This window comes from Amblyomma maculatum, chromosome 1 (genome assembly GCF_055883805.1).
Source record: "Amblyomma maculatum isolate TAMU_Amacu chromosome 1, ASM5588380v1, whole genome shotgun sequence".
NCBI lineage: Eukaryota > Metazoa > Arthropoda > Arachnida > Ixodida > Ixodidae > Amblyomma > Amblyomma maculatum.
The window spans coordinates 408,281,364-408,303,211 of record NC_139344.1 but is presented as its reverse complement, the minus strand read 5'-3'; the positions used below and the strand labels follow the sequence as shown (position 1 = coordinate 408,303,211).

At 48.9% G+C, this 21,848-nt stretch overlaps 1 protein-coding gene, 17 non-coding genes and 1 pseudogene across 18 annotated transcripts; 1 reads left to right on the top strand and 18 right to left on the bottom strand.

Annotated features, from left to right (window-relative positions):
• The first annotated feature begins 6,932 nt into the window (after positions 1-6,932).
• Positions 6,933-8,424, top strand: LOC146208879 (uncharacterized). The gene has a single exon (XM_084587331.1). It carries the CDS (start codon positions 6,949-6,951, stop codon positions 8,182-8,184), a length of 1,236 nt encoding a protein of 411 aa, XP_084443457.1. The 5' UTR covers positions 6,933-6,948; the 3' UTR covers positions 8,185-8,424.
• A 9,676-nt stretch (positions 8,425-18,100) lies between these two features.
• On the bottom strand, positions 18,101-19,069 carry LOC146208878 (uncharacterized; annotated as a pseudogene).
• Positions 19,070-19,205: 136 nt separating this feature from the next.
• Positions 19,206-19,287, bottom strand: TRNAS-GCU (transfer RNA serine (anticodon GCU)). Its single transcript has one exon. It is a non-coding gene; the product is annotated as a tRNA-Ser (tRNA).
• Positions 19,288-19,362: 75 nt separating this feature from the next.
• On the bottom strand, positions 19,363-19,444 carry TRNAS-GCU (transfer RNA serine (anticodon GCU)). The gene has a single exon. It is a non-coding gene; the product is annotated as a tRNA-Ser (tRNA).
• A 75-nt stretch (positions 19,445-19,519) lies between these two features.
• TRNAS-GCU (transfer RNA serine (anticodon GCU)) lies at positions 19,520-19,601 on the bottom strand. Its single transcript has one exon. It is a non-coding gene; the product is annotated as a tRNA-Ser (tRNA).
• Positions 19,602-19,676: 75 nt separating this feature from the next.
• Positions 19,677-19,758, bottom strand: TRNAS-GCU (transfer RNA serine (anticodon GCU)). The gene has a single exon. It is a non-coding gene; the product is annotated as a tRNA-Ser (tRNA).
• Positions 19,759-19,833: 75 nt separating this feature from the next.
• TRNAS-GCU (transfer RNA serine (anticodon GCU)) lies at positions 19,834-19,914 on the bottom strand. Its single transcript has one exon. It is a non-coding gene; the product is annotated as a tRNA-Ser (tRNA).
• Positions 19,915-19,989: 75 nt separating this feature from the next.
• TRNAS-GCU (transfer RNA serine (anticodon GCU)) lies at positions 19,990-20,071 on the bottom strand. The gene has a single exon. It is a non-coding gene; the product is annotated as a tRNA-Ser (tRNA).
• Positions 20,072-20,146: 75 nt separating this feature from the next.
• On the bottom strand, positions 20,147-20,228 carry TRNAS-GCU (transfer RNA serine (anticodon GCU)). Its single transcript has one exon. It is a non-coding gene; the product is annotated as a tRNA-Ser (tRNA).
• A 75-nt stretch (positions 20,229-20,303) lies between these two features.
• On the bottom strand, positions 20,304-20,385 carry TRNAS-GCU (transfer RNA serine (anticodon GCU)). Its single transcript has one exon. It is a non-coding gene; the product is annotated as a tRNA-Ser (tRNA).
• A 75-nt stretch (positions 20,386-20,460) lies between these two features.
• Positions 20,461-20,542, bottom strand: TRNAS-GCU (transfer RNA serine (anticodon GCU)). Its single transcript has one exon. It is a non-coding gene; the product is annotated as a tRNA-Ser (tRNA).
• Positions 20,543-20,617: 75 nt separating this feature from the next.
• On the bottom strand, positions 20,618-20,698 carry TRNAS-GCU (transfer RNA serine (anticodon GCU)). The gene has a single exon. It is a non-coding gene; the product is annotated as a tRNA-Ser (tRNA).
• A 75-nt stretch (positions 20,699-20,773) lies between these two features.
• TRNAS-GCU (transfer RNA serine (anticodon GCU)) lies at positions 20,774-20,855 on the bottom strand. Its single transcript has one exon. It is a non-coding gene; the product is annotated as a tRNA-Ser (tRNA).
• A 75-nt stretch (positions 20,856-20,930) lies between these two features.
• On the bottom strand, positions 20,931-21,012 carry TRNAS-GCU (transfer RNA serine (anticodon GCU)). The gene has a single exon. It is a non-coding gene; the product is annotated as a tRNA-Ser (tRNA).
• A 75-nt stretch (positions 21,013-21,087) lies between these two features.
• On the bottom strand, positions 21,088-21,169 carry TRNAS-GCU (transfer RNA serine (anticodon GCU)). The gene has a single exon. It is a non-coding gene; the product is annotated as a tRNA-Ser (tRNA).
• A 75-nt stretch (positions 21,170-21,244) lies between these two features.
• TRNAS-GCU (transfer RNA serine (anticodon GCU)) lies at positions 21,245-21,326 on the bottom strand. The gene has a single exon. It is a non-coding gene; the product is annotated as a tRNA-Ser (tRNA).
• Positions 21,327-21,401: 75 nt separating this feature from the next.
• On the bottom strand, positions 21,402-21,483 carry TRNAS-GCU (transfer RNA serine (anticodon GCU)). The gene has a single exon. It is a non-coding gene; the product is annotated as a tRNA-Ser (tRNA).
• A 75-nt stretch (positions 21,484-21,558) lies between these two features.
• TRNAS-GCU (transfer RNA serine (anticodon GCU)) lies at positions 21,559-21,640 on the bottom strand. Its single transcript has one exon. It is a non-coding gene; the product is annotated as a tRNA-Ser (tRNA).
• Positions 21,641-21,715: 75 nt separating this feature from the next.
• TRNAS-GCU (transfer RNA serine (anticodon GCU)) lies at positions 21,716-21,797 on the bottom strand. Its single transcript has one exon. It is a non-coding gene; the product is annotated as a tRNA-Ser (tRNA).
• Between the last annotated feature and the right edge of the window lie 51 nt (positions 21,798-21,848).

The following is a 21,848-nucleotide window of genomic DNA, read 5'->3' as shown; positions in this document are numbered from 1 at the left end:
CCGATGAAAGTAGTCTAGGAAATAATATGCAACAACCAGTTTTAGGCATTTAAATTTGAGGAACCCGAGTTCGATTCCAGCCATAGCGACCATGTTTTGATAGAGAAAAATGTAAGGCACCCATTTACTGTGTGATGTCAGTGCATGTTAAAAAACAAAAATCATTGGTCAAAAATGAGCCGGAGACCTACACTACAGAATCCTGCAGAGCCTAAGTCAATTTGGGACACTACTAAATAAAAGTGAAATGCACTGCTTCTAAATTTAGGTGAAACAATGCCTTTACTGTTTAGTAAATGCACGGCAAGCAATACATTGTAAACCATTTATGCAGAAGCAGTTTGTTTTACTGGCAAATGCCTTCAACTTTTTGGCAGGAAAAAGTGGCAGATGTGACTGCAGTTCTACAAATGACACTGGGCAGCCATGCAGCCATCAAAGAACCTACTTTGAATTGCAAATAGCCACATTTGTGTTTGCAAGGAGGCCCAAAGCACAGTAATAAGCAAGATAGCGATGAAAATAATTCAATGAAAAGAAAGGTGGAGAGTTCGGCCAGCAGCAATATGACCTTGGCGTGCTGCTCCACACTAGAGAAGGGAGAAAAGGGAAATAAAAGGAGAATGAGGATACAAATGGTTGATGACAATGTTGTAGTGCAGTGAATTGGTTCGAGTTATAGAGAAGACCACGCACACAGTGGATTGCACTCGTCTCGCAAAGTCGACGTATCACACATGAAGTGCATGTTCTCCACATGCACCAGTTGTCATTGCACACACTTTCACTCTCATATCCTGGTCCAAATGCATACACAGGCTCGCCGCGAACTGATTCTGAATAAGCTCAAACTAGACAGAAACATGATTGATCGCACTGTAAGCAGCTGTATAGGCATGCGAAGCACAGCACTAACAATTTGTGGTGTGTCACATATAGAATGGTTTGACTGTTAAATTGACAGGGTACCATGCCATCAACTAATGTCTAAAAGCTGAGATGATGGCTTTGGTTGGAAGTAATCTAAGCCCTTGGCAAGGCAAGTACACAAACGTAATCCAAATGCATTGTTCTTGAATGGCTGCTTTCCAAATTGTTGATATTTAAATTAGTGTGGTGTTGCTAGCATGTTTTTCTGAAAAAATCTTTCTGTGCAGCTAACTTCATTGCAACATCTGATTGAAGCTGGAACACCTGCAGCAGTACCAGACAACAAGACAAAAGTGTCCATGCAGATTGCAGAACTTTTGTAGACATGGAAAATAATAAAGTATGAATCATACTTATGAAACCTTTGCCCTTGTCTTCTTTTTGATAGTGCGGCCCTAGGCAGCTGCTGCACCAAGATTTTCATAGGTCAACAGGCCCACCAGAACCAATGCACCCGACCGACCTTCTGCAGGGAGACCCAGCCGCTACCGATTCCAGTGGCTATGGGGAATGTGTTAATATACCAGTACTACTGGAACTAGTAGGATCCCAGCAAGAAACAAGTAGGAAATTTTTACCTTAAATAAACAATTATCATCTTTGGCATTTTACAGCAATTGCTCTAGTTATAAAGTGCTGTACTCTTACTACACAGCTCACAACCCATAAAAATATGTTGGCTACATATCTACAGAATATCATTTAATATCCCATCAAGAGATGTGTGGGCATATGTGGGTATTTGGTACATGTCCACTCTCTACTCTCTTCAACGTGGACATTACAATGTATACTATAATGATTTATTATTAATATTTGCGGCAGATATTCACTGGATGTTCACTGAGTATAAATTCTTTGGCTAAGATTTTTATTTTTTTTTTGTAAACTGATTTTATGAACGTTTACAAGGGAAAGTTATCAGATTGACGGCATGTGACTAGCACTTTGTGTCATCATTTCTACAATTAGTCATTTAGCTTCGAGGTGATGACTTCGTTGAAAAGTCTCTTCTCTCGCGCTTGCCAGCTAACTGCATAGGTCTGCATGGAAACTATCGCCTAATATATTGCGCTCGTGTACTTTCGACTCCATTATAAGCTAGAAATGTAGCTCCGCTTTTTATTAAATTGACTAAAATTCAACCCACATATAGCACTAGCCGAGTATAAATTATTTGACAATGATTGAAATATATTGCTAAGAGCAATACGGGCTGATCGGCAATGTACGTACCTTTCTCCATCCCTTTGAACCTTTTGCACGATCCAAGACGTGTTGGTTTCGACGCTGTAGGCTTCCAGCCATTCGTTGACAGCTGCCTCGTTTGCCAGGTTCGCCCGATACACTGATCCGTGCCCTTTAGACACGAGCTCATCTTTTACGAGCTCGAGCGGCTCTGGGAGCTCGTCCATCATCTCTAGTTATCCGCAATTGACACACAAGTTCGTCAAGCTCAAAATCACCCTGGTTAGCGCAGCGTGCAACGGATGAGCCAAGTGCACGTGCGTACAACCCAGAAGCACCGGACGAAGTGCGCGGAGCTATGCGGATGGGTTGAAGTGCAAACTTCGGGGTGTAGCCGAGCCGAGCGACGATTCCAGAACAGGAACAGCCGCGCAAGTGACCACTGGACTGAAATTTACGTGACACGTGACCGGTAACCGACCGACGTTTATAGAACACCAGAGCAAAAAGCCCGCGCAGTGGTCACTGGACCGAAATTAACGTGATCGCGTGACCGAACTTTTAGCTGACGACAATTTGCGCGACTTTTACGTGAACTTCAGTTGACAGCCGTGCGGAAATACGAGCCCTGCGCGAAAACGACACCGAAACATGCGTACCTTTGACAAACACCAGTGGGGAAAAAACGTAAATGCGAGCCCTGCGTGAAACGAAACTGAAACTCGAAACTGAAAGCATGAGGAGTCTCGTCATAAGGCGCGCCCGAACTTTTAGCCGACGGCAATTCGCGTTATTTTTACGTGAACTTCAGCCGACAGCCGTGCGAAAATACGGGCGCTGCTCGAAAACGACACTGAAACATGAGTACCTTTGACAAATACCAGCTGGAAAAAAGCGTAAATACGAGCCCTACGAGAAACGAAACTGAAACCATGAGTAGTCTCGTCACAAGGCGCTAGGGAGAAACAGTGTCGCTGCTACTCGCGGAAGTGACATTGTGTCACGTGCCAGCGCGTCCGAGCGTCGTCTGCTCGAGTGCTCCTACGGGATATGGTTTGTCAATACGCGCCCCGGACCGGTACAAGTTGAGGCGACGTTCACTGTGATTGATGCCGGACGACGGGCCTTTTCCGCAACCGAAGGCATACCGCTTCACCGACCGAGCTTGCTCGTCGAAGGCAAGGTTGGTCCCCCCTTTTCTGGCTCGCTCAGTTCCAGCCTGTGTGCTTTTATTTTTTATTTGTGTGTGTGTGTGTGTTCACATTTTTCGCTTTCTGCTGTTGTTGTTACTGCTTCCTATCGTGTAAATATTGTACAGTGAGTGCCTTCTTTTGTACAGTCTTTCTTCTTGAAATTGCGAGGGTTGCTCATTAGGCAGCCCCGACGCGCGACTTTTCTGGTGCGTGCGGAAAGGAAGTTGGGGCCGTTTGGGGACGGGAAGCATGGACGATGCCCCTTTCACCCAAGGCCGCCGCGGTTGCGAAGGTGCTCGGGACAGGTTCACCGCGGAAGGTCGGCATCACCCTTTGATGTGTGAGTGGCTGTGCGTGTGCGTGCCTGGGTGTGGAGGCGACGACGTCGCGCCATGTGTGTTTGCCGGCGTCTGCGGAGTGCGGTGGAAAGGAAGCCCCGCGCGGTCTTCCCATGTGCGCCTTGGATCGCCACGGAGTCACGGACTTTCCACGCCTGGGGCCCCTTCTGCGTGTTCGCTGTTCCCGCATTTAACCTGCACCACCACTGACGGAGATCGTTTGCAGCCAACGATGAACGTTGGCCACCCAGAAGTCACCGAGCGATGAGTCACCGCAGGCTCCCTGAGGTGCACCGACGAACTTTGGAACTTCTGTCCATAGTTGTGTTTGTACATAGTTGTTCTGTACATAGTTGCGCTCTGTACATAGTTGTTACTTAGCCTCCGGAACTTTGTACATTATTCCTAATGCCATCTTGTTATTTTTTTTTGTGCGCTTTGCTGGTGTTTGTCTTTCTGGAGTGTCTGTCTTTTCGAGATCTTTTTGGCTGGAGCTGAAGCGTAGTTGACTTGTTGCGTGAGGATAGCATTCTTTTCTTCATGCTGGGGACCTGCCGCGTGGTTTCGCTGATGAGTAGGAGGGCAATTAAGGAGAGGAGGATGTGGGATTCGGGCTTGCCGCGGCTGCCCTTTGAGCGGCCGCCGCCGTGCCATGTTGTTCTCCTCGTTCCCTTTCTCCCGCCTGAGGCGGCGGAGAGGGTCTCGGACGACTTGTCACTGTCGTTCGGGCCACAGCTCTGCCCTGGCGTTCCAGTGGCTGTTCCCATTGGCGCCTTTTGGCGGGAACACGGCACCGCTTCGACGGCCGCGCTCGCGCGACCCTCCGAGCGGGGCCCAAGGAGAGACCCCTCCGAGACATCGCAAGGTGCGTACGCTACTGTTCTTGTCTGCCGGCCTTTGTCCGCGCAGACCAGTGTGTACTCGAGTTCGTCTGCTCCGGGTCGCACCTGAGAGCGCAGCTCGAGCCTGTCGATCGTGATCCAGCGGTCCGCGACAGGCGTACCTTGCGGTGGTTGCCCACTCTCTCTCAAATGAACCCTTTGGTCACTGCGAGAGAGAGATCACAGCACGCCCTTGCGTGCTTGCGGCGCGCACTCCGTGTCACTTCCTGCGCGCAGGGGAGCCTTGCTCCTCGCGCGCTCCCTTGACACGGTGACTGAGTATGTGTGTGTATGTGCATTTTGTATATATGTGTATATGTGTGCTTGTGTGTGTGTGTGTGTATGTGTGTGTGCCGCTGGAGGATGGCGTTTCAATAAACGTCTCCTTTGTGAACTTGGAGGTTTGTGTCCTTGCAGCGCAGTGCTCTCCTCCCGGTGGAGGTTGAGTGCGCGCTGCGGTGTTTCAGTGTGCGCGTGGTGACGGCTGATCGGGGCTTCGGCTCGCGCGACGCTCGAACCCGCGGTGGTTGGTGGCCTATGCCCAATTAGAAACCGCAATATATATATAATTCTTTTCTTGTATCCTTTCGCCGATCACAACATATCCTTCATGACAGTCAAGTAGTGGGAGAGGAGGGTTGTCAGAAAGAGTATGAGTGGAAAATGAAGTATCTGTAATAGCACATGAAAGTCTGATATTATTTACCTCAGTGTATTGAAAATGGAATCAATTCCGACATTAATAACGATCTGCGCTGAAATTTCGCAGTATCTTAACAGTCGACAATTTGTTTCCAAGTTCTCTTTGGGTTCCTCTCTGAGTGCTTCGATCATTTCCTTTGACATCAACGTAGCTTTAAACGCGGCAAACCTAGGATGGTTCGGGCTGCCTCTGTTGTCCAATTATGCTTCTTTTTCCCCCTTTTCGAAAGGAGTAGCTATTGGGTTAGGTTGGTCTATGAGGTTTAACGTCACGAGCGACTCGGAATATGAGAGACGCCGATAATTGAATGTTTCAAAGGGATTCCTCGCGTATTCCTAGACTATGTGGTAAATAACTGTGGGACTTTTGGCCCAGACAGCGTCCGCTTTTTGAAGTGTGCGGTGAGGCACACGTAGTGATCTTTGTAGCGCTCATCTACGTTTTCACTGTGCGCCTTTCCGCGCTTCCGAGATTTTTCAATAGAATCATGTAGGGATGACTTACCAGATGATGGGATGCTTTCTTTGGTTGGGCAGGTTTAGAAAGAAGGAAGCTGACAAAGCTGCCAATACCATTATTCCCCATCTTCTAGACTTGCATTGATTAAAATAGTCACCATCATCATAATCCTAAACATAACCGTCTAAAATAAATTGTCTTTTCGTCGGTTACAGTCAAATAATACAGTATCGCGGTCATCTTAGGGTAATCCGCCGAAGTGATTAAATGAACGTGCTTTGCGCAAGTGTATTACGTGTTTTGATAGCAGCGCATTTTTTCGGTTTTGACTGATTAACCTAGGCTAACGCTGGTAAACGACGAGGACGTCGACGAAGTTGATCTCGAGCGCTGACATCGGAATGTGACAAACCAAATTCTCGCCGCTTAGTTTTAGACAGCTCCTTAGGTAAGCCGGCTTTTCCACATGTCCACGATTCTCACGAGAGCGTGTTATCGGCATGCCACGGCCAAAGCGCGACCGCTCCGCGATAACGTCTGTCATGCTGAGCTCCGACAGCTTCATCCTTGTGGGTTTAATGAATGCCGGCGAGGTTTCACTCCCATCTTATGCTTTCATGGCACTCTATATGAGACTGCCATTTATGGACATGTTGCATATATGCAACAATGTGCAGTACAAGCATGTTTGCAGCCTAGGAAAGTAGAGAGTGTGCTAGATGCTGAGATCAGTGTGCTGGGAGAGCAAGCTTGCTGCATATACCATCCCGTCAGCGGTAACCTGTGTACAGCTGCGCGATCTCAGATAACTGCGCACGCGTCCAGCACATCTGGAAGTTCGGACGAACAGCATTGGAGATATCGAAAGTTTCCCGCAGTTAGCTTTATTATGCAAGGAGTATCTCGTTTTTTTTTTTTTCTTCGCGCTTTGTTTGGTTCCAGGTGCATAGCATCAGCTCGGAGGGAGTTTGGGTGCAGTGCCCGCCCTTCCCCCACACGCAATCAATGCATTGTAACTCGGAAATGTATTTCATTTTTACTCCTCATGTGAAGCGTACGTACACTTCATTTGTTAATCTTCATGTTGTTTCCAATGCAGTCATAGCGTATGCGCGCATCGCTTGTAAAGACTCCCAGCGTCATATACCATCCTCGTGCTTGTCAAGAACAAATTAGTTTTTTGCATTTGTTGCCAGTCGATTATTTCGAATTCGTGATATTATTGTCACTGTCTCAGGTGCCGCAGGACGTGAGCCATGGCGGAGGGGGCTTTCGTGGAAGGCGACCAACCGCCCCGGGACAAGGACGAGGAGCACGAGCGTGTCCCCTCCCGCCTCATCGAAGAGCACGGCGACGACGTGCAGCTAACGACGGCCGAGCCATCTATGCAGCTGCGGCTGAGTGACGTGGCGGTCGACGAGGGCATCATGGTTGGCGAGCTGCTCAAGAAGGGACGCCTCAAGAACCCCACCCTCACGGACAGGAAGGCGTTGCTGCTGGACGACAAGAATCTGTCCGTGCTCCTGGAGGCCACACAGAACATCACGCTCCGCTATCACCTGCTCGGCACCATTCAGGAGCCCGAGACCCCGCCGCCGGCTAAGGTCCCCATGCCCGCGAGCCCCCGCGCCCTGTCCAGCTCGGACGAGATGCTCTACTTCAAGGAGAAAGTGCGAAACGCTCCGGGACCTGAGCGCAGGGGCGCATCCTGCTCCAGGCTGCAGCTGGGCGGTGCAAGGACCGCGATCGCAGCCACCGAAAAAACAGCTCCACCACCCACCTCCGCCAAGTGCGCTCTCGCGCCAGCCTACTCACCGTCCCAGTTGGACATGGGCAAAGTCAAATCCCAGATCGCTTCTCTAACGCTCAAGAAGTCGTCGCTGCTACGCGCTGGCGATGGCGAGCAGACGTGCCGCAAGTTGTCCAAGCTCACCCAAATTGTGATCGGCTCAGCCAACACCAAGTCTCAGCATTCGACTCAACAGCGCGTGCAGCAATCGTTGCAGCAGCCGCAGGCCGATGTCCTCGCTCCCACCGAACGAGACCCCAACAGCATACGGGACGTGCCGGTGCTGGAGGTCCTGGACAGGTGCGACATGGAGCCCGTGGCGGCTGCCGAGAGAGTGCGACGCCGTGTGCGCCGCTACTACCGGGGTGATGTGTCGTACAGCGGAAGCAGCGACGGCGCCAGCAGCCTCGTCCAGCTAGACACGTCTACGTTTCCGACCGACGCGAGTGAGCTGGCCGCCGAGAGGGCTGCTCCGAGCGCCACATTGTCGCCGCACGAGTCATCCACGTCGTGGTATTCGTTTGACAGCGACCCCTCGAGTAGCAGGACGGCCCCTACGCAGCGCACTTCGGCAAGTGGCTCGGAAGCCAGCTGGGCCGCAGCCCGCAGAGATCCGTCGCCCGTTGTGGAAGCGGCTGCGGAGTGCTGTAAGGCATCATCGCTCATCCGTTACTTTGAGAGCATCCGGCCTCGTGCCCCATAGGCGAAAACAGTAAAGCTGTTTCAGCAAACTGCGGAGTTTCTCATTCACGGAAACTCTTAACGGCATAGTTCCACGCTAGCTTCCTCAACATGACGCACCTAAGATGGTGCAGTTGCTATGACCGTGCGAGAGAACGTCCGCCATTGCAGGCTCTCTCCGTTATTCGAGGAGTCGCCTGTCCTTTATGGCATAGTAGAAAAGGCCCTCAGAAGAACCCTACTTTTTTTTTTTTTTTTGGGGGGGGGGGGGGGGGGGTAGAGAGTTTGTAGGCTGAAAGTTTTCGCCATTTCCAAGTGGCGTAAATCTTGCCCAGTTACCTCGGTCTGAAGACTACACCATATTAAAGCTATTTCTGCTCTTGTTTCGGCCTAGATGTGTACGATTGAAACTGCGCTTTATTGCGTATACAATGTCGTGACCCGCCTGACTTGGGACACAAATTATGCAATCTATGTGTAAGGGTAAACAAATCTGCGGAGCCTTTAAGAAACTAACCCTCAGTGCATTCCGCTCGTTTTTGGAAACCCATCAGAGGAAATGGACAAAAATTCTAGGGTGCACTTTGAACCACTAAAGTGCGATGATGGCGAAAGCCTTTGTTCAAAACGCCGCTGATTCCTGCTTTTTCTGCGTCTTCGTGTACGGTGCGGCGTTCGAGGAAGCGCCCAATGAAAGGTGCAGCACGAACGCCTGGATCGGACGCCCGGCGAGGTAAGCTTCGTATATGCATGAATCGCCTGGTAAAATGATAGGTAAAGTGATACCATTGCTCATTTATAACTGGGAAACGGCGGCACCCGCCTGAGTATGTTTGAGGCAGATAGGTCGATCCCCCACCCGTACAATAGAAAAACGAAGAAGACTTCCCAACGCAATCATTTTGTCTGCGCGTGTCCGATTTCCCCATTTTGTTAAGGCCCGGCTGCTAGCAAGACGGAACAAGTCTGAGGAATTTCACGAGACACGAAAGTGTGAGGGGGCGAAGGCGTTGGGGAATGAAAGTGGGAAGAGACCCTGAACCCTGAAAGGAGAGGGCGCGGGCCCTCACACCGGAGAGAGTAATGATAATTGGTTCACGGGAAAGGAAAGGCGCAGTATCGGTCACACACGATTAATGGACACCTGAACCACGCCGTAAGGTCGGAGCGAAAGCGGTGAAAAAGAGGTGTAGTGGAGGGCTTCGGAGTGATTTCGACCACATGGAGATCTTTAACTACTCAAGGGGGGGGGGGGGGGGGGGTTAACAATTTCATTACTTTTGAGTGGTTTTATTTTGTCAGCGGGGCACTGAGTGCGAGGCTGAGCTGAACCCACAGGGCAGTGCACCCGCCCTGCATTACCTTTCTATTCGTTAAAAGACACAAGGAGGAGGCCACCGAAAATGACCGCCCCTATCTCTGTCCTGTAGACAGCGTCTCAGTGTACGATCAGTATCTCTGTGTGATATTGTGTTCTTTTTTACTTACAGTTGTTTCTTTTGTCTGTGACGTTGCATCTGTAACTTGCAGTTTGCAACCTTGCATTTTTGTAAATACCGTGAATACATTTCATCATCGTCTCCTGCATCATCACCTCGTTATTCAACATCGCCTAATCACCACATTTGGAGAGGTTTTCAACTCTCCGAAAAGAGAACCATCAAGAAAATTACTTTACCTTCCGTACTTACATCATCGCGTGGTAGTGTCAGTGTCGTCAGCAGCAAAAGAGACTGGAGTGACACTAAAATACATTCATCCTTGCGCTCACCTTCCTCTGGTAAAGAAATCGGCGACTCGGTGGTGGATATAGCAACAAACGTGCTCGGCGATCGTTGAACTACGAGTGCCCGCTGCCTTCGGCAGCGCTGAAATTCAGCGGCGAAGGTCTATACATAAACTGGCGAAATGAAACTGGGTATGTCCATGTGGAACGTACCAGAGTTTGCGCTCGATGCCCTCCGATCGTTTCGACAAAATTTGTGGCTCTTTACTGAACCGGCTAAAGTAATTACTCTTAATTTGGCGGAAAAAATTTTCTGGTCATGTGACAGCCCTTCCAATTTCTCAGCGGAGTGGAAATGTTTTTCTCATTAAATATTTACAAAAGTCAAATATTTTAATTTGCTTTCGAAATTTTTTTAGAGATAATGAATATGAACTGCAATTTTAATCGCGCAAAAAAACAATGTGTAGCCCAGATTTCTTGGGTCGTTTTATTTCATTATTTTCCCTCAAAAACACACTTTCTGAAAGTTCTTTTCATCGGTCAGTCAGTCAGTCAGTCAGTCAGTCAGTCAGTCAGTCAGTCAGTCAGTCAGTCAGTCAGTCAGTCAGTCAGTCAGTCAGTCAGTCAGTCAGTCAGTCAGTCAGTCCAGTCGGTCGGTCGGTCGGTCGGTCGGTCGGTCGGTCGGTCGGTCGGTCAGTCAGTCAGTCAGTCCAGTCGTGTCCGACTCTTCGTGACCCTATGGACCATGTCACGCCACGCTTTCCGGTCTGTCATATCTTCCTAACATCAGATTACGTTATCTGCAGTGCCTCGAGGATGCCATACTTTTTCGCTAATTGGCGAGCAACACCGCATGTTTCGCCACCTCTAATATTCGCTATGTGAAGAGAGGAGAATTGGGAAGAGAGGAGTCGCTGGAGAAAAATTTGATGTTGGGAAAGGTTGAGGGTCACCGGAGAAGGGGTAGACAGCGAACGCGATGGTTAGATGGCATCCTCGAGGCGCTGCAGATGAAGTTATGTGATGTTAGGAAGATAGAGACCGGTAAGCGTGGCGTGATATGGTCCATAGGGTCACGATCGAAGAGTCGGACACGACTGAACTGATGTGACGAGAAAGAACACGCGAGGAACATTTCATTCAGTGCCACTGCTATCGCTGCGCATATGTTCGACCTGACTGTCTACGGACTGTGTCCGTCGATGATCTTGCCTGTTCTAGAACCTTTTAATAAACCCCCATCTTACATTTGGTGGAGGTGTTGGGCGCTAAGTAACAGCGACGGCAATAGCGGGCAATATGGCCGGCAATCACAAAAGTAGCAAAGAGGACGGTTATCATTTGTGCGCCATGGGTTGCTTGCTCGTAGTATTGGTCGATGGTATGATGAAGTCGGCGCTTGTACAGGCACTGACGTCGCAGAGTAGGAAGGCGGTCGAGGTCTCGTGGCGATTTCGGCTTAAGTCACGGGAGCGGTAGTAAGTCGCGGAACGTCGGCGTAAATCAGCGGAGCGGCGACAGGTGGTGGTGGATGGGAGGACGGGACTGCCTCAGCAACCTGCTCTTGAATGGTTTGACGGAGAGGAGGGGCCAGATACGGTGTCTGTTATTGGGGGCTAGGGAGAAGTGAAAGCTGACGCGCCACGTATTCACGAACGAAATATTTTATCTGCTGCAGCAAGGAGTAGCTGTCGGTGGCAGGCGCCAGTCCGGTAAGCGATTCCACTTGCCTTGGGTGCTGACGAGTCAGTGCCCTTTGCTTGCGCAACTCCTCGAAGTTCCGGCAGCAACGGTGCCCAAGTCATGCGCTAATAACATCTGAAAGGCGTCATCGCCTATGCCTTTCAAGATGTGCTTGATCTTGTGATCTTCCGACATGTTCACATGTTGGGGTTCACCCGCTTGCATAAGTCGACCACATCTTCTTGTAGCCCGTAAAGCTTTCGCCCATTTGCTGCGATCGTTAACGCAAGCGCTGTTCAGCGCGAAGTTTTCTGACTTCCGGACGGCCAAACACTTCTCAGAGAGTCATTTTGAAAGCAGCCCAACTTCGGATATCCCCCTCGGGGTCTGGTACCACAAATTAGCCACGCCGGTAAGATAAAATATGACGTTGTTCAGCTTTGTGTCATTGTCCCACTTGTAAAGGCTCACCCGTTATGATGGTCATCGATCTCATTGAAGATAGCTGGGTCCCAGTGGCGAAGGGAGCCGGCGCAGATGACAGCTGGCCTGCCTGCTCGGCTTGGTGTCTAACGTCCTCAGGCATCGTGGGTGTCAGGAGAGTGCAGCTGCGGAGCTCCAGGATCGATGTTCTTAGCCAGCGACTCCACCAAATCGATGTTCTTAGCCAGCGACTCCACCAAATGTAAGATGGGGGTTTATTTAAAGGTACTGTGACTGGGAAGATCAGCCGCGAACATAGCCCGTAGACAGTCAGGTCGAACACGCGAAGTGGCACTGACTGAAATTCTTTCTCTTCACAGCTATCTAAAAAAAAAAAAAGAAAAATAGTTGAAGCGTTAATACACCGCAACATGTTTTAGAAAAAAAAAATTAGTTGTGGTTTAACTCTGGTTAACCCTTGTTGAACTGCGATAGCAATGGCGGAAGTTTCTTTTGTCTGCTTCATTATTCCCCTATCACGCCCTATAAGTGTAAGGTGCTACATTATTGGTGACACTTAGGCTCATCCTTAAAGAGTATGACGCGAGAGCGCAAGTTACCAGTCTTCCTCTTCTTTTTCTTCTACTCCTCCTCCTCCTCCTCCTCCTCCTCCTCCTCGGCTGTTCAATGGTCAAGCGTGGCCTCCGCCGGGACCACTCGACGGCTCGAAACCTGGCGCAGTATTGCTATCGCAATAAAAGAATGTTAAACTGCCAAAAAAAAAATTTGTTTTGTACCCCATTTTCGGGCATGCAATTCGTACTGAGGCTTTCCTATTAAGGATACAAATTGTAGCTCAATTGTAGCTCAATGCTAGCTTCATCGAAACTTCGCCCAACATTTTTTATCGGAGCCGTTTTTGTTTTAAGCCAGAAAAGATTGTCGAAGTTCAGCGCCACACCTCGAGCCATGGTTGCCCCATGCCGCCACTGCACTTCTCGGCATGCTTTCCCCGTTTCCCGAGAGCCATGTGCTGCCCGGTGTTTACGCTGCAGCAAAAATCAGAGAGAAACGCTCTTAAAGCCTCCGTGTCGTCAACGAAGTCTGCGTGTTGGCAGTCTGGAAAATCAAAATCGGTCTACGCCACCTTGTCTACTGTCGCGACGGCATAATCGCAGTGGCTGAGTACACATTATGGAGGGAAGCGAAATTAAATACAAATCTAGTGCCGCACAAAGACAGACAAACAGAGCAAGAAAAGCTTCCCTTTGTCCTGAATTAGTGAACCAGCCACCTCCATTAGACTACTACCACCTTACTTCTAATAAACCTCTACTCATCAAGAAGTCAAAGTTGTCATCATTATTCCCAATAACTTCTTGCGCAATACCTGATGACTATTTATTTACACAGATGCAGCCGTAACCCTAACAGGTGGTTCAGTTGCTTTTATAAGCTCAATCCACCCTCACCTGAACACCACTCGAACTTACCTTACCGATACCAAATTAACTCTTGCATTCGAACTGCAAGCTATCTTAAACGCCGTTAAAGCGTTATCTGCCGACCCTACGTTTAAACAAGTACACATAATGACTCACTCCAAAGAAGCCCTAAAGCATTTAAAGGAAGTCCATGGCACTCTTAGGGTCGCACAGACTATACATGCTGCTTGTCACCGTTACCCAGCGACTATCATTCACTGGGTTCAAGACAACGCCAATTTGAATATCATAGCAGCAGACGTGCTTCCTCATGCAGCAGATGTGTAGCAACCTATTCATGATTCCTTGCCACCGGATCCACTTCTGACCCATTTGACATCATCAGCATCCCTCAGGCAGCGTACACGTGCTCTAATTCCTCCGTGTACGTACCCTCTTCCCCCCAATCTAACGAGGGTGGAAGAGGTATCTCTGAGACGGCTGAGAGTCGGAGTGGCCCTTAGACACGCCGTTCGACACCAATGGCAAAGTCCTACAATTCCAGTTCCCGACAAATGCCCACACTGCGAAGAACCCGCTTGCGACACCACTGTCTGGCATCTAATATGGACTGGACATGCCCAGGAACTTCGCATATGCGCAAGACCATTCTACAAAAAGCTGGACTTTCACCGACTAATGACTCCCATTTCCACTTATGGATAGCAAACAACATTTATGCACGCAGTTTATGTGACTTCTTGCACATGGCTGCACTCCACGCATTCCTGTGACTCTACCACCACCTTTTATGCCGTGCGGCAAACTCAGCGCCCATAAATAAATAAATAAATAAATAAATAAATAAATAAATAAATAAATAAATAAATAAATAAATAAATAAATAAATAAATAAATAAATAAATCTAGTGGCAGTGAAAACAATTTACTAGTCCTTTGAAAGTCACTCATCCCAATATATCAATAAAAATTCGAGGACACTTTGGCGACTAAAGCGATGAAAGGCGAAATCCTTAGTGCTGCATTCTGCTACGCGACTGTTGCGCATGTAGCGATGAATGCTGCAACAAGTAAGGTGAGCGACCACTCTTTCACATTCTGCGAGTGCATTTATTCAGCGAATTCTGCTTGGCAGCGACGAGATCGCGCCCCTTGTATTTTGGGAGTTGTTCTATGTTTACTGTTGTGTGGTTGATTTTGCCGGGTGGGCGACATTCATAAGCAATTAACTAATTACACAACTGTAACTAATTAGTCATTGTTAAGAATTTAGGCACTAATTAGCAATTAGTAATTGATTATCTAGATAGGTGTTAATTTGTAATTGGTAATTTATTAGTAATTGTAGTTATTCAACTGGTCATAATTAGTAATTGATTATTGATTGACATTTGGCAATAAAAGCACGCATTCGTGCATACTGTGGTGGTGCTCTGATTGGTCGAGACCTCCATGATGTCATCCCGTCTCGACCAATCAGAGCCGCCGCAAAAGCGTGACGCTTTTGCTGACGACAACGATGGGGCAGCAAAGGCTTTCGCTTTAAGACATCATTATCTTGTGCCACCGTGAAGAGGAATTTCATCTGGCAACTGAGTGAAACCCATGGGAAGAGCATTCGTGACGGCATTGGATGGATCGTAAAGTGCCTTGAATCAAGGGCAAGCAAGCCTTCAAAGGCGTAACGGAGGCCACGCTATCAGCTACTCACACGGGCAAAAACTGGCATAAAGAGTACTCAGGTCGTTTGGATTCCAGAAAGCGTTGTTGAAGAAAAATATGCCCAAAATAATAAGAGGTTTGCAATAGCTATGTCTGTGAAAGGCCCGCGTGATTCGCATAATTTCAGACCATTATCCCTCACCACTCTTCTCGCTGTAACGACGTCTTGTTCAGCTACAAGGGAGTTTTCACTAACAAACCAAGTGCAACCACCACAGCTCTGTTCCCATCATCAATGAAATCGGCATTACTCGCTTTAGAACCGCAAAAGTGAGACAGTTGATATGCCACCCTTGTTTCCGTTTCGATCACACTGTGGCCCGAACCGTTGCGGTAGGGGGGGGGGGGGGGGGGTATTACCGTTATCAATTCGTGGAAAACAAGAGTGCACAGAATAAATACTCTTCAAAGTATGTATGATATCGATTCAAACTATTTCAGGCATTGCATGCTTTTGCTGGGGCAACAATAAAACACCTCACTATGCTGCTTGCGCGACTGATAAGTCCAAATGCATTTATTCTGCATGCAGTTGGAATAAACACTCTATTGCGTCATCATAACTCACGTTACTGATATTTTAGTGGAAATCAAGAAGAAATGGCCATGGGCAGGACATGTAGTGCGAGGAGAGGATAGCCGATGGTCGCTTAGGGTAACAAACTGGATTCCAAGGGAATGAAATAGTAGCAGGGGGCGGCAGAAAGTTAGGTGGGCGGATGAGGTTAAGAAGTTCGCAGGGGTCAAGCGGATGCAGCTAGCACAGAACCGGGTTAATTGGAGGAATATGGGAGGGGCCTTCGCCCTGCAGTGGGTATAGTCAGGCTGATGATGATGATGATGATGCGTCATCAACATTAAGTGAACAACTCCGGTTACAAAATTTGGGAGCAGAGCGAATTAATTGTGTAGACTCCGGCTGTGAGGGGGGGGGGGGGGGGAGGGATCAGTGGAAAGCAGGCGACGGAGTTGGCCCCTGTGAATCATTTGATGCTCTAGCTCTTCCACACGATTGTTCGTGTAAACCTAATATAGAAATGTGAGCGGCGCTATGGCCGTGTTCTGCAGTGCATTGAGAGTGCGGGACAACTATGGCTCGAGTTGCAGCACTGAACTTCAAAAATTTTTTCGTATTTAAACCAAAAAGGCTCCGTTAAAAATCGCCGAAATATTTTTAAAGAAACGGCATACCATCCGAAACGCAGAGCCACGCTGCCTTGACTCGCTAGCGGCGTCAGCGGCATCAACCAGCCGCTGCTACCTCTTCGCCGCGCAGCGTTGGGCCCACGCGCTGCCTCCCGCCGAATGCTAGATTAAAATTTTTTTCATAACATTTATTACTCTAATACAGGCATCAACCGTGAAAAGTTTATCCAGGCGCCAAATTATATATCGAAGCGACTGGACCACGATTTGAAAGTCAGGGAATTTTCTTGTAGGGGTGACGTCTTGCGTTACACTTTTTTTGTTAGAACTGTTCGAGAATGGAACAGTTTGCCATCAAGCATTGTGTATATGCCGATGAACGATGCTTTTTACCATGCACTAAATGATATGTAAAGTCATAGTTAACGTTTTTAGCCTCCTTGCTGTAATGCCCTACGGGCGATGCAGGTATCCAATAAATAAATAAATAAATAAAAATAAAATATGAATTCAGCTGTAAGTTATATTTTTACTAGAAACGCCTCTGTGCAAAATTTATGCCCGAATACCCGGCACAATACATGTTTGTCTAAGTCTTTCTGTTTCTGAAATTTATTGATGCGTAACCAATAAAGGGGCGATGAAAGGATCGTTCGACGCATTTCCGTTTTATACTGATGTGAATAATATACAAGTCTGTGATTCCATTCGCAAAGTTTTAGTGCGCAGCGCGCGGGGCATATTAAAAAAAAAACGTGCTAGAAATCGAAATTGGGACACTCCTCCCACCGAAAGCGACCACCATTTTGAAATGCTTGTGTGACATCACAAGAGAATAGACGGCGGAGTGTCGTCGCATCGCAGGCTGTAATATCAAAGGGCATGTCTGTTTTAGAGCGCAGCGTATGCCTCTGTCCCTGAAAGTGCGTGAACTGCACGCTTCCATTTCACACACTAATGGAAACATCTTCCAACCCGTTTTCAATGGCAAGTTCACTCAAAAAGGCAGTACTTTGGTCATATCGATAGTATAACCTACACGGCACACACACAGTTCAAACCGCCCAGTAAAACGATAAGTTTGTTACCTTTGATAAGGGTGCCTATTTCTTCGAATAAAGTTTTCCATTCCCTTTTACGGTTCGGAGCATACAAGTTAATTATCCGCCATTCAGTACTCATGAGCGACATATCACAGACCACAAACTGACCAGAAGGACTACTGCTCACTTCATTACCACCGCGTTCAATGCCTTTCTGATAAAGAGTGTATAACCACACTCAAACCAACTGAACGTGATACACATGAATTAAACAATGAGCAAAAAGACATCACCATTCTGTCAGTGCCTTCTTCACTTTCCACCTTGGTTTCGCAACTCTCGTTCATCGAACAGTCTGTTAAGCTGGTACTGCCTTTGCCTAGAGGCAAGGCCACGCACATTAATCGTGGCAAAACAAATTGCTGTTTATTGAGCCATTTTAAAGTTGTGAATAATAGTGTGCTGATCTCACCAAGACGTGTCGTTAACGGTGCTGTCGGTGTGTAGCTTTTCGCAGTCCAGGGGTAAAAGCCGGTTCTTGCTGGTGGTGCTAAGTGGGCAGATTACCCGCCCTCTTTACACCCTCCCCAACGTTAGACGTCACGGAAAGTCTTCCTCTTCTGGCGTGTTGTGCTTTTGAAGGAGGCTCTTGGCTTCTTCATTCCAGCTCGACATCACCGCGCGGTCTTTTCCCTGCGATACTGTTCTCGCTAGCTCCCACGACGTCCATGGAATCTCCGTCGTGTTTCATGTTTCTTCCTGTCGGGCTTGTTTTGCAACGTCTGGGAATCTGGCTTCAAGTGGTCCAGCAGTCACCTTTAGTGTACTTCTACTCTCAGTCGGCGCCGCAAGTGATGCTGTTCCCTTTGTTGGAGCCTCTTCAGCCCTTGCATTGATGTCGCCAGCTGAGCATTCCGCATTTCTCTCAGATGCTATGCTTTCCTCCGCCTCTGCCTCGTCTATGGTTAGTTAGTTGTTTCACTTGCAATTGTTGCAACACAATGCATAAGCTTTGATGCAGCGTTCAGTCGCGTGTCCAAAACATTTGCACACATCGCACTTTGGAGCATGGCACCCACATCTAATATAACCGAGTTGTCGACACCAAAGACGCCGAGGTACTTGACCAAGAACCACAACAAGCGCTTGTTCACTCCCTACTCGTATTTGGTGAGGGATATCATCACGGGATAGCCCCGCTTTCATCCTAAGCACCACGGTACGAATCATGGTGTTTCGCTGACTGTAGCCGTCAAATCGCCATTGTCCACTCCTATCTCAACCACCCATCCATAAGGCGCTAGGGCTTCCCGCACACCATCTTCACGCTCATGAAATAGCAGCCAATGTAGCTTCACTCTCACATCTTGTTGGCTGGGATTGATTATCAAACATTTACGCTTCGTGACTGTCAACGTCTATTTTTCAAGTAGCTTCTCAACGCCTTCGGAGATTTTGAAAGTTACTGCCCACATGTGATTCATTTGATATGCGCCGAGCGCAAGTACTTCGGTGGGCGGTACCCGTTGAAAAAGCGGCCGCTCTAAAATCTTCGACGCGATATGGGCGCCTGGAAACATCAGCATACAAGAAAACAGTATTCTCGACAATGTACCCAGTTGGCAGGGGAGGCAAAAGAACAACAGAATCCTGAGTAACTTCATCCCTGGTACCGCGGCCTGACTGGGCCGCTAAAACCTCTCCTTGGAAGCTCATGATACGCCCGTCCGTCACGCTCGGTGGCCGGAAGTCGAATCAACCTCTCGGCCACCTTGTCCGGATACTCAGTGCAGCCGCCGATGACATCCCCTAGACTCCCACAAGGGCATTGAATAAAATATAAAACTTCCTCCGACAAGGATGGGATTCGAACCCACGCGGGCACAGCCCAATGGATTAGCAGTCCATCGCCTTAACCTCTCGGCCACCTCGTCTGGATAAGCAGTGCAGCAGCCGGTGGCAGCCCCTACATTTACACAAGGACATTGAATAAAACGGAAAACTTCCTCTGACGAGGATGGGAAAAGAACCCACGCGGGCAGAGCCCAATGGATTAGCAGTCCATCGCCTTAACCTCTCGGCCACCTCGTCCGGATAAGCAGTGCAGCAGCCGATGGCAGCCCCTACATTTCCACAAGGGCATTGAATAAAATAGAAAACTTCCTCCGACGAGGATGGGATTCTAACCCACCCGGGCAGAGCCCAGTGGATTAGCAGTCCATCGCCTTAACCTCTCGGCCACCTCGTCCGGATAAGCAGTGCAGCAGCTGATGGCAGCCCCTACATTTCCACAAGGGTATCGAATAAAATAGAAAATTTTCTCCGACGAGGATGGGATTCGAACCCACGCGGGCAGAGCCCAATGGATTAGCAGTCCATCGCCTTAACCTCTCGGCCACCTCGTCCGGATAAGCAGTGCAGCAGCTGATGGCAGCCCCTACATTTCCACAAGGGTATCGAATAAAATAGAAAATTTTCTCCGACGAGGATGGGATTCGAACCCACGCGGGCAGAGCCCAATGGATTAGCAGTCCATCGCCTTAACCTCTGGCCACCTTGTCCGGATAAGCAGTGCAGCAGCCGATGGCAGTCCCTACATTTCTACAAGGGCATTGAATAAAATAGAATACTTTCTCCGACGAGGATGGGATTCGAACCCACGCAGGCAGAGCCCAATGGATTAGCAGTCCATCGCCTTAACCTCTCGGCCACCTCGTCCGGATAAACAGTGCAGCAGCCGATGGCAGCCCCTACATTTCCACAAGGGCATTGAATAAAATAGAAAACTTCCTCCGACGAGGATGGGATTCTAACCCACCCGGGCAGAGCCCAATGGATTAGCAGTCCATCGCCTTAACCTCTCGGCCACCTCGTCCGGATAAGCAGTGCAGCAGCCGATGGCAGCCCCTACATTTCCACAAGGGCATTGAATAAAATAGAAAACTTCCTCCGATGAGGATGGGATTCTAACCCACCCGGGCAGAGCCCAGTGGATTAGCAGTCCATCGCCTTAACCTCTCGGCCACCTCGTCCGGATAAGCAGTGCAGCAGCTGATGGCAGCCCCTAAATTTCCACAAGGGCATTGAATAAAATAGAAAACTTCCTCCGACGAGGAAGGGATTCTAACCCACCCGGGCAGAGCCCAATGGATTAGCAGTCCATCGCCTTAACCTCTCGGCCACCTCGTCCGGATAAGCAGTGCAGCAGCTGATGGCAGCCCCTACATTTCCACAAGGGTATCGAATAAAATAGAAAATTTTCTCCGACGAGGATGGGATTCGAACCCACGCGGGCAGAGCCCAATGGATTAGCAGTCCACCGCCTTAACCTCTGGCCACCTTGTCCGGATAAGCAGTGCAGCAGCCGATGGCAGTCCCTACATTTCTACAAGGGCATTGAATAAAATAGAATACTTTCTCCGACGAGGATGGGATTCGAACCCACGCAGGCAGAGCCCAATGGATTAGCAGTCCATCGCCTTAACCTCTCGGCCACCTCGTCCGGATAAACAGTGCAGCAGCCGATGGCAGCCCCTACATTTCCACAAGGGCATTGAATAAAATAGAAAACTTTCTCCGACGAGGATGGGATTCGAACCCACGCGGGCAGAGCCCAATGGATTAGCAGTCCATCGCCTTAACCTCTCGGCCACCTCGTCCGGATAAGCAGTGCAGCAGCCGGTGGCAGTCCCTACATTTCCACAAGGGCATTGAATAAAATAGAATACTTTCTCCGACGAGGATGGGATTCGAACCCACGCGGGCAGAGCCCAATGGATTAGCAGTCCATCGCCTTAACCTCTCGGCCACCTCGTCTGGATAAGCAGTGCAGCAGCTGATGGCAGCCCCTACATTTCCACAAGGGCATTGAATAAAATAGAAAACTTCCTCCGACGAGGATGGGATTCGAACCCACGCGGGCAGAGCCCAATGAATTAGCAGTCCATCGCCTTAACCTCTGGGCCACCTTGTCCGGATAAGCAGTGCAGCAGCCGATGGCAGTCCCTACATTTCTACAAGGGCATTGAATAAAATAGAATACTTTCTCCGACGAGGATGGGATTCGAACCCACGCGGGCAGAGCCCAATGGATTAGCAGTCCATTGCCTTAACCTCTCGGCCACCTCGTCCGGATAAACAGTGCAGCAGCCGATGGCAGCCCCTACATTTCCACAAGGGCATTGAATAAAATAGAAAACTTCCTCCGACGAGGATGGGATTCTAACCCACCCGGGCAGAGCCCAATGGATTAGCAGTCCATCGCCTTAACCTCTCGGCCACCTCGTCCGGATAAGCAGTGCAGCAGCCGATGGCAGCCCCTACATTTCCACACGGGCATTGAATAAAATAGAAAACTTCCTCCGACGAGGATGGGATTCTAACCCACCCGGGCAGAGCCCAATGGATTAGCAGTCCATCGCCTTAACCTCTCGGCCACCTCGTCTTTTTTCTTTTTTTTTTATTGCCGGCTGTCATACACATAACCAAGGTTGAC

Excerpts from the sequence above, each read along its gene's own strand:
- LOC146208879 (XM_084587331.1), top strand. The coding sequence starts at position 6,949 with ATGGCGGAGGGGGCTTTCGTGGAAGGCGACCAACCGCCCCGGGACAAG.